This window comes from Sinocyclocheilus anshuiensis, unplaced genomic scaffold (assembly GCF_001515605.1).
Source record: "Sinocyclocheilus anshuiensis isolate Anshui unplaced genomic scaffold, SAMN03320099.WGS_v1.1 scaffold5540, whole genome shotgun sequence".
Classification (NCBI taxonomy): domain Eukaryota; kingdom Metazoa; phylum Chordata; class Actinopteri; order Cypriniformes; family Cyprinidae; genus Sinocyclocheilus; species Sinocyclocheilus anshuiensis.
This window is the reverse complement of record NW_015559324.1, coordinates 19,644-30,453: the sequence shown is the minus strand read 5'-3', so window position 1 is coordinate 30,453 and position 10,810 is coordinate 19,644. Positions and strand designations below refer to the sequence as shown.

At 34.5% G+C, this 10,810-nt stretch overlaps 1 protein-coding gene across 1 annotated transcript in view; it reads right to left on the bottom strand.

The window, feature by feature from the left end:
- LOC107681593 (kinesin heavy chain-like) overlaps positions 1-10,810 on the bottom strand; it is a 31,447-nt gene that overhangs the window by 6,692 nt on the left and 13,945 nt on the right. Inside the window, exons 6-15 of the mRNA XM_016477906.1 lie at positions 9,440-9,495; positions 7,794-7,881; positions 7,452-7,576; positions 5,692-5,796; positions 5,297-5,450; positions 4,738-4,910; positions 4,416-4,484; positions 2,663-2,869; positions 1,581-1,727; positions 71-259 (exon numbers count right to left, since the gene is read on the bottom strand). Of these exons, the coding sequence (XP_016333392.1) occupies positions 71-259; positions 1,581-1,727; positions 2,663-2,869; positions 4,416-4,484; positions 4,738-4,910; positions 5,297-5,450; positions 5,692-5,796; positions 7,452-7,576; positions 7,794-7,881; positions 9,440-9,495 (1,313 nt within the window). The remainder of the gene's footprint in view (positions 1-70; positions 260-1,580; positions 1,728-2,662; positions 2,870-4,415; positions 4,485-4,737; positions 4,911-5,296; positions 5,451-5,691; positions 5,797-7,451; positions 7,577-7,793; positions 7,882-9,439; positions 9,496-10,810) is intronic.

The following is a 10,810-nucleotide window of genomic DNA, read 5'->3' as shown; positions in this document are numbered from 1 at the left end:
TGTGTGTGTGTGTGTGTGTGTGTGTGTGTGTGTGTGTGTGTGTGTGTGTGTGTGTGTGTGTGTGTGTGACCTGTGATATGAGCAGCTGACAGGACGACAGCTCTCTGCCGGTCTCCTCCATCTTTCGGTGACAGTCAGTCTGTAAAGCCTCCAGCTGTCCGCAGCGTTTCACCACCGACTTCAGCTCAGACTTGACTTTGCTCACATACACACACACCACGGCGTATTCCTCCTCCTGCACACCTGACAGGTCACACGGCTGACGGACACACACATTTACTGACACAATCAGCCTTATTCTGCATCTTTACTTCATTCTTTTGTTTTATTACAGAATTACTTCACACAGAGATGAAAACTCTCATTATTCACTGATAATCAGCTCTCAGATCTCATTCATAAACGCTGCACGATGTGATCAGAATCAAAAGCATCTGATCATTGATTATTCAAAATCACTTGACTGCAGAAATCATACTAAAACTTTAACTGGAATTAAAGTGAAAACAGAAAATATAAATATAAAAATAAAATCTAATTAAATTAACAAAATATCTTAAATAAATAAATTAACTAATTAAAATAAAATGAGCAAAATCTATAATAGTATATACATTTTTAATTTAGTTTAACTTGATGTAATAAACTAAAATGAATAAATAAAAAATAAAAAATAGACATATAGATAAATAAAAATAACAAAAACACACAACAAAATTACTAAAACGTTAGAATTACTAGAATTTAAGTGAAAATATAAAAATAAAATAATTCAAAATAAAAAACTGTAGTAGTATATTTATAATAAATAATGACAGAATATTCATTTTGGGATGAATATTGATTCTTTTTGTTACATTTCCTGATTGTTAATCTCTGATTTCACTCTGCACTGTTATGCATCTTATATTTATTATCATTTAGTTTATCTTCTTTCTATTATTATCTTCAGTTTTCTATTGCTTTTATTTTATTAGTCAATTAGTCTTAAATCGCTGGGGTATATTTGTAGCAATAGCCAACAATACATTGTATGGGTCAAAATTATACATTTTTCTTTTATGCCAAAAATCATTAGGATATTAAGTAAAGATCATGTTCCATGAAGATATTTTGTACATTTCCTACCGTAAATATATCAAAACTTAATTTTTGATTAGTAATATGCATTGCTAAGAACTTCATTTGAACAACTTTAAAGATGATTTTCTCAATATTTAGATTTTTTTGCACCCTCAGATTCCAGATTTTCAAATAATTGTATCTCAGCCAAATATTGTCCTATCCTAACAAACCATACATCAATGGAAAGATTATTTATTCAGCTTTCAGATGATGCATAAATCTCAATTTCGAAAAATTGACCCTTATGACTGGTTTTGTGCTCCAGGGTCACATATCAGTTTTCTTTAGGCCTATTTTGTAGCACAACTTTGGCAACTCAAATGTGCATAATTGCAATGAATTTAAACGAGAGAGAAAAAGCAAATCAGATAAAAGATAAGCAACAACACAAACTCTTCTAATGTTCCAGTTCCAGCCAAACAGTGATTTATTGATCATGTCACACACTCGCTCACCAGTCTGAGGTCTCCGTTTCCCAGTATGAAGCTGAAGTCATTGATATCCTTCATCAGAGTGTTTAACACCTCAGTGATGCGCTTCCTCTGGTGGCCACTCACTTCCTGTAGCCGGGAAAACTCCGCCTCCAAACACATCAGATCCGACTGAGAGAAGACCGTGATTAAACATTATTCACTGCATGGAAACATACTTTAATTCAGCACTGATGATTTAATCAGCAGCTCAAGGAAGGCAGTTCCTGCTAACATGACTGCTGGTGTTTATATCATTATAGGTCTTACTTTTACTGCTCAATGAATATTATGCCATGCTTGCGAAACACTAATAGACACAAGACAGTAATAATAAAACTTGTTTAAATTAAGCCAATAAATTCTATTATTTGTACTACAGATCTGGGGAAACAACATTTTATACCCCTTATTCCTTATTTTAGTTTTTAAGTCTCTTCTGCTCACCAAGGTTGCATTTATTTGAACAAAAATACAGTAACTACAGTAAAAATTGTGAAGGTATAATATAAAATAGCTATTTTCTATATGAATATGTTAAAATATAATATTTCTGTGATCAAAGCTGTATTTTCAGCATCATTACTGCAGTCTTCAGTGTCACATGATCTTCAGAAATCATTCTAATATGCTGATTTGCTGCTCAAGAAACATTTCTGATTATTATCAATGTTGAAAACTGTTGTGCTGCACAATATTTTTGTGCAAAACGTGATGCATTTTATTTTGCAGGATTCACAGATGAATAGAAAGTTCAAAAGAATGGCATTTATTTGAAATAGAAAACTTGTATCATTATAAATGTCTTTACTGTCACTTTTGATCAAGTCCCTAATGAATAAAAGTATTAATTTAAGACTTTTGAATGGCAGCATGAATTTGAGAAACAGGCAGGAATGAATGAGTAAAAGACAAGAGAATATTCAGCCCTACATGAAAGCTCTGTGGAATATGTAGGTAATTATGAAGAAAAAGCTCACGAGATCAAAGCAGAACATGTGGCTCCTCAAGCCAAACAGCATGTGCTACATTAAGATATTTTGCAAATGAAGGGCTAGTTTGCGTACGGTTTTGTGCGACAGCTCCGCGATGAGGCGTCTGTTGTGGATCCTCGTGTCTTCGGCCTCCTGACTCTTCTGGTCGTAGGTCAGAGCGAGTTCCTCCAGCGCCTGCAGAACCTCCTTCACCTCGGTCTTTGCGCTGTCGCTGTCCGCTTGAAGACGACTCAACTCGCACTGCACACGCTCACCGTCTCCACGCGACGACGCTAGCAGCTAAACACACACACAGAGTATGCAGTTTCCCTGACCTACTTTACACAACAAGACTCAAATCATCCACTATGCAGTTTTATATTCATGTAGTGGGCGTTTTGGGAATATAACACTAGCATACTACTCATACTATTTTTGCAGTATGCATACTGTGCACAATATATGAGTTTTCTGTATGCAGTACATTCTGCACAGTATGCAATATGTAGTATGCTATTAATGCAGTAGCTGAATCTGGAATATTACACTAGCATACTACTCATACTATTTTTGCAGTGTGCATACAACACACAATATCTGAATTTTCCGTAAGCATGGAATATGTAAAACGTATGCATTACATTCTGTGCAGTGTATTCCATTATATACAGTTACTGACTCTGAAATATTACACTAGCATACTATTCATACTTGTCTTTTGCAGTATGCATACTGCGCACAATATGTAAATTTTCTGTATGCATGGAATATTAAAAAAAGAATGCATTACATTCTGTGCAATGAGCAGTATACTAGTATTCCAGTGTATACAGTTACTGAGTCCAGAACGTTACACTAGCATACTACTCATACTATTTTTGCAGTATGCATACTGTCCACAATCTGTAAGTTTTCTGTTTGCAGTACATTCTGCACAATATGTGATATGTAGTATGCTATTACACCAGTATCTAAATCTGGAATATTACACTAGCATACTACTCATAGTATTTTTGCAGTATGTATACTGTGCAAAGTATGTGAATTTTCTGTATGCATGGAAAACTAAAAAAAGTATGCAGTACATTCTGCACAGTATACAATATGCAGTATGCTAGTATTCCAGTGCATACAGGAACTGAATCCAGAAGCGCATACTATCATACTGCTTGTACTATTTTTGCAGTATACATACTGTGTACAATAAAAAGTATGCAGTAAAGTTTTGCACAGTTTGCAAAATGCAGTATGCTATTATTCCAATGTACATGGAGCCTGAATCTGGAAAAGTATACTGTCATACCACTCATACTATTTTTGCAGTATGCATTCTGTGCACAATATGTACATTTTCTGCATGTACTAAAAAAGTATCAAGTACATTCTATGTACATTATCAAAGTATGCAGTATGCAATGCGCAGTATGCTAGTATTCCAATGTATACAGTGTCTGAATCCGGAATATTATACTGCCATACTACTCTGTTTTTGCAGTATGCCTACCGTACACTATATGTACATTTTCTGTATACATGGAATCCTAAAAAAAGTATGCAATCCATTCATCACAGTATGTAATATGTACTGTAGTATGCTATTATTCTAGTAGCTGAATCTGGAATATTATGATTTTGCAGTATGCATAGTGTGCACAATATGTGAATTTTCTGTATGCATGGAGTACTAAAAAGTATGCAATACATTCTGCATAGTTTGCAATATGCAATGTGCTTCTTTTCCAGTTTAGTGGCATAATGTTGAGTATTACACTACCATACTACTCATATTATTTTTGCCATATTAAGTTGTGGTAGTATGCAAATATGATTTCAGCAAGTGTTTTACCTCTTCTTGATCCAGCATTTGCTCCTTCAGTTTTTCCACCAGCTGACACTGTAGATTAATCTCATCGTCCTGTCAGAGAGAAAAGAATCAATCAGAAAGTCAATTTTTCCATGCGTTGTTTACTCCCATTGTTCTGTGTGTGTGTGTGTGTGCGTGTGTGAGAGAGTGTGTGTGTGTGTGTGTGTGTGTGTGTGTGTGTATGTGAGTGTTTGTGGTGTGTGGGTGTATGTGTGTGTCTGTATGTGTGTGTCTGTGTGTGTGTGTGTCTGTGTGTGTGTGTGTGTGTGTGTGTGTGTGTGTGTGTGTGTGTGTGTGCTCGTACCTTGTCGTCGAGCTGTTTGTAGAGTTTGCGTATGTCTTCCTCATATTTGAGCTTGTGTTCCTCTGGGATTCGCTCACACGCGCCATTGCTCTGATTGTCTAAAGCTGCGTCTTCACTGACATCAGATTCGACAGGAATCACAGCCATGAGATCCAGCGGCGTGACAAACTCACCTGCAGCACAATCACACACTCATTTACCACATTTACTATAGCAAAATCAGAAGACATTATTCTGGGATTTCCTTTAAACAGTGTAAGGTTTTATAATCTTTCTCATTTTGTTGAATGACCTTGGTTTAGTAGAGTTTTATTTTAGCAACTCTTGCATTAATTACTTCTAATGTGGTAGTACCATGGTATTTTTTTTAGTAAGTGGTCTAAAAACATGGTATTCCCATAGTAAATGTCTGATAAATCATAGTATTACCATGGAGCATGTCCAAAACACTCATGGTACTTTTTTCATGAGTAAAGAGCAGCTGTAGTGACTGAACTTCTGAAGAAACCTTTGAGTGTTTTTTGTGTCAAAAAGAGAGAAATAATGCATATTTCCACACCGTTATGCCAGTGGTTAAGCTCCGCCTCCAGTCTCTGGATGTTCTCTTTCAGGTTCTTGTTCTTCTCCTTCTCTTTCTCATATTTCCTCTTCCACTGCTCTGCCTCCTGCAGGATCCGCGTCATCTTACTGTCTCGGTACGGCACGTGAGTCTTCTGCTCACACACAGCACAGAGTTATTAACAGTGTTGGAGAGTTTGTTTGCAGTTCTTGCTGCTAAAGGTGGCACAAACAGATTTTAAGTTTAAAGGGGCAAATAGTTTTTTCTCACGGGTGATAGCTGGTGTTTAGATATACACAGTATTTAAATGGGTTAAGACTGTCTGTCTTCTACTTTGAACTGCAATAATTTCATGCATGTTATGTTTGTATTAGTTATATGCAGCTGTAACTCACGGTTCCTTCAGCCAGAGCTGATATGACGTTCCCCAGCGCAGACAGAGACTTGTTGATGTTCTTGGCTTCATCCAGGACGGCTCCTTCTGCACCTGTCTTACTCACCTGACCAACACACACAGATTCATGGTTATGGGGCTGTTCACATACACTGTATAAATTCCAGTGTAAAGAGTAAGTAATTTTAGAATATCGCACTAGCATACTACCTGTACTGTTTTTGCAGTATGTATACTGTACACAACATGTGAATTGTCTGTATGCATGGAGTACTAAAAAGTTTGCAGTACACTATCTGCAGTATGCATTATGCTAGTATTCCAGTGCATACAGTGGCTGAATCTGGAGTAGCATAATACCATACTACTTATACTATTTTTGCAGTATGCATAATGTGCACATTATGTGTAGTACAATATGCATTCTGTGCAGTATGCTAGTATTCCAGTGTGGCTGAATCCACAATATAACACTAGCATACTACTCATACTATTTTTGTAGTATGCATACCGTGCACAATATGTGAATTTTCTGTATGCATGGAATACTAAACTGTCTGCAGTATGCTAATATTGCAGTGTATACAGTGGCTGAATCCACAATATTACACTAGCATACTAATCGTACTATTTTTGCAGTAGGCATACTGTGCACAATATATGAATTTTCTGTATGCATTGAATATTAAAAAAATATGCAGCATTTTTTGTGCAGTATACATTATGCTAGTATTCCAGTGGAAACAGTGGCTGAATCCACAATATTACACTAGCATACCACTCATACTATTTTTGCAATATACATATTGTGCAAATATGCAAATTTTCAGCGTGCATGGAATACTAACTAGTATGTAGTACATTCTGCACAGTATGCTAGTATTCCAGTGCATACCGTGGCTGAATCCGGAATATTATAGTATGCATAATGTGCACAATGTGATTTTTCTGTATGCATGGAATGCTAAAATGTATGCAGTATGCTAGTATTCCAGTGTATACAGTTGCTGAATCGGGAACATTACACTAGCATACTACTCTTACTATTTTTTACAGTATGCATACTGTGCACAACATGTGAATTTCATTAGCTATGTTTCCATCCAAAGTTGCTAATTTCATATATGTGAAACTATTGGAATATTGCGTAAAACATTTGCGAATAAATCCCATCCAATGTGTTCAAAAGAACAAAATCATCAGTTTCTGGGAAACTGGTGCAAAGCATCAAATAATAAAGCCACTGTGACTTTTCTTTTCCTACATAATAAATTATTTGTGTCTCAGAGCGCGCAGGCGAAATGCAATAACAATCGCTGTCATGTTATCTTGCGTTCGGATGCCTCATGTTCGGGACTCAATCTTGTGAGACAGTTAATTATTTCAAATGATTTTGATGACAGACTTTGATTTAGGCAATACAAAATAAATAAAACAACATTTGAGACTGTGTGCGATGAGATCGGTCCACTGGTTAGTCAAAGTCATATGAGTTTTTTGTTGCATATCAAGGAATTTATTCAGTAAATGTTTTCACATTGTAGTTTATGTGCATGCCTACTTGTCGGTTGCATATGTTTTTTCCATCCAGCGTTTTTTGTGCAATACCCCACAAGTTGCATTAAAATACGTGCATGAAAACACAGTTATTGACATGTTTAAGCCATTAATGAGATCTCATTAGTGATTGTTCTTTCCTACAGGTGGACACACTGTTGTGAAGCTCTTGTGAAGCTAAAGGATGTCAAAGTCTGAAAGCACCTTCTCGCTCCCGGCCAGATCCACCAGGTAAAGTTTTCCACAGAGTTTCTGCTCGGTCTCCACGTGCTCCTGCTTGATGTTGATGAGGAATATGCTGTGGCTTCTGGAGCTGTGTTCATTCATATCTGACATACGACAGCACAGCAGTCAGATCATTTGATTAGTAGCTTTACATTACATTCATGCATTTGGCAGATGCTTTTATCCGAAGTGACTTGCATTGCATTGAAGGCGTGCATGTGATCAGTTTATGCATTCGCTGGGATTCAAACCCATAACCTGCAGTTTGAGTTATAGCAATGCTTCTGTGATTTTCTGTTAGTGTGGGTTAGAGAAACTCACTTGTAACAGCAACGTGGCGGTTGGCTTTGCCTTCATCAATAACATCCATCACTTCTTCAGGACTGGAGACAAAACGTTCAGTACAACCCTGTACAACACACACACACACACACACACACACACGCTGAATGTGATGGCTGGTCTTTATCTAATAATAGCAGGTGCTCCCTGAGATCTCATGGTTCTTTCACTGTCAGTCTCTCATCAGTAATCAACTGACACAAGTTTATAGTAATAAACTGACACAAGATGAATTCATAAAATGAGTCTGTTTATCATTCAACAGTCAGTATTTCAACACATCCATTCTGAAATGATTCCCATCATGTGTGTCACTGCTTCATATTACAGGCTTAAATAGCACCACATACAGTATGGTATATTATCATATATCAAATCAAATAAGATATGTGATGCAATATTATGTTACTGTACTCGATCACATATGTATATACAGTATATGGTCCAATATAACATGTAATATGATTTGATATGATATGAGATTAATGATATGACATATGATATGGGTTATGATACAAGATTATGATACCATATGATTTAATATATGATATGATTAATATGATGCCTCAAGCATGGCTCCTACATATATACAATATTATGATACTATATGATATGATTTGATATGATAAGATACAATGTGATAGATGATGATTACATATGATATGAGATAATAAGATACATGATGTGATATGATAAAAGATATATGATACAGTATATGATGATATCATATATGATATGAGATATGATACAATATTATTATACTATATATGATATAATGATACAATATATATGATATGATACCATATGATACGATACGATATTATATATGATATATGTTATGGGATATGATACAAGATTATGATACTACATGATTTAATATATGATACGATTAATATGATGCCTCGGGCATGGCTCCTACATATGATTTTTATTTATTTATTTATTTAGTCATTTAGCAGACGCTTTTATCCAAAGCGACTTACAAATGAGGACAATAAAAGCAGTCAAAACTAACAAAAGAGCAACAATATAGAAGTGCAAATGACAAGTATATGTCATTTGTATATGTATATATGATATATACAATATCATGATACTATATGATATGATTTGATATGATAAGATACAATGTGATAGATGATGATGATACGATAAGAGATTATAATATATACGATGTGATATGATAAAATATATGATGTATTATGATATATATACATTATTATGATACTATATGATATGATTTGATATAATACAATATATAATATATGATGCAGTACTATAAGTTATATGATTTCATATTATGTATGATATAACACAATATATGATATGATTTGATAAATGGTTTTTATTATGAAATATGATATGATACAATCCAATATAATATATCATGCATGATATGAAATCTGATATGATTCAAAATATTATCTATCTATATATCTAGCATATATTATGTCATATATGATGAGGAACGATAATATTTATCTTATTTTTTTAAGTTTTTTTTTTCAGTAAAGGCTCTTTTTGGACGGGAGGAAGTTTTGAGTTCTGAAAGTGACTCATTTATTTGAGCAAGGTTCGATTGCTGCTGATTTTTGAGCGTGTTCACGCAGCATGATTCAGCTCACCTTCACATAGGGAACTCGGTTCTTGTCTTCATGCACGGACAGGTTTGTCTTACTCACTTAGAGAAAGAGAGAGAAAGAGAGGCGGATGAGGGTCAAAGAACAGAAGACAGAAATGGAAATGCACTGCAAAACGAGAAAGAACAAAGAAAAGAGGCTTAAATGGTTTGTTCACCCCCCAGTAGTTTCAAAGCTGTGTAACTTTATTTCTTTTGTGGAACACCAAGATGTTTAACACAATGATGATTTGTACTGTAAGCTCAAAAACCACTGTGCAAATCATAAAAGCAGTCTTGTATGTTTCAGGTTCTTGCGTGTCTGATGCATTTCGCTCTGTTTTTCACATAAACCATATTGTAAGACTTCAGAAGAGTTCGTTTGCAAACACTGCGTTTAAGGTGTTTAGTACGGAAGCCTGTTTCATGGAATAAATAAGATACAAAAGGTAATTGCAACTTTTGATCTCATAACTCTGACCTTTACTTCATTTTTTTCCTCCAAATGTATCTTGCAGTTCTGTGAAGTCTTAATTGTGAGATAAAATGTTGAAATTACCTTTTTTATTCCATGGTGTTTAGATAATATTATAGTTCTTATTAATAGTTTGAATTATTTTTACATTTTCTGTTTTTATTTTAAAGTTGTAGTAATTTAGTTAGTGTTTTGTCATTTATTATTATTATTTGTTTGCATGTGTCTATATAGTTTTTATTTATAGTTTTTATTTTATTATTTTTATTATATATATTTGTTATTTTAGTTTTATTTATTTTAGTACATCACATTAACCTAAATTATTTTTTTTTACATAAAATACATTTAGATATTAATATATTTAAAAAAAATGTTTTTTTACATATTTACATGTTATATTTTATTTCAGGTAACATTTATTTTATTGCAAGTGTTTATTTCAAATGTTTTATTTTTTATTTCAGTTGTTTTAATACATTTAAGTTTTTTATAATTTATTTCATTTTATTTATTTATTTTTTATTTCAAGTAATTATTTTTTTATGGTTTTAGTTTTAGTTAACTATAATAACCCTGCTTCTTTCATTTTAGCATGAACTTTTTGGTAACCACTTTATTTTGGGCTCCACAGAAGAACGGAGGTCAAGCGGGTTTGGAGCGACATGAGGGCGAGTAAATGATGACAGAATCTTCATTTTTGGCTGAATTATTCCTTTAATGAGCACACGCACATGTAATGCACGGACAGTTCTCAGTGTTTATTATGACACTTCAATGATGTAATGACCCTTCGAGACAGACACACACACACACACTCTCTCTCACACACACACACACACACACTCACACACACACACTCACACACACACACACACACACACACACACACACTCACACACA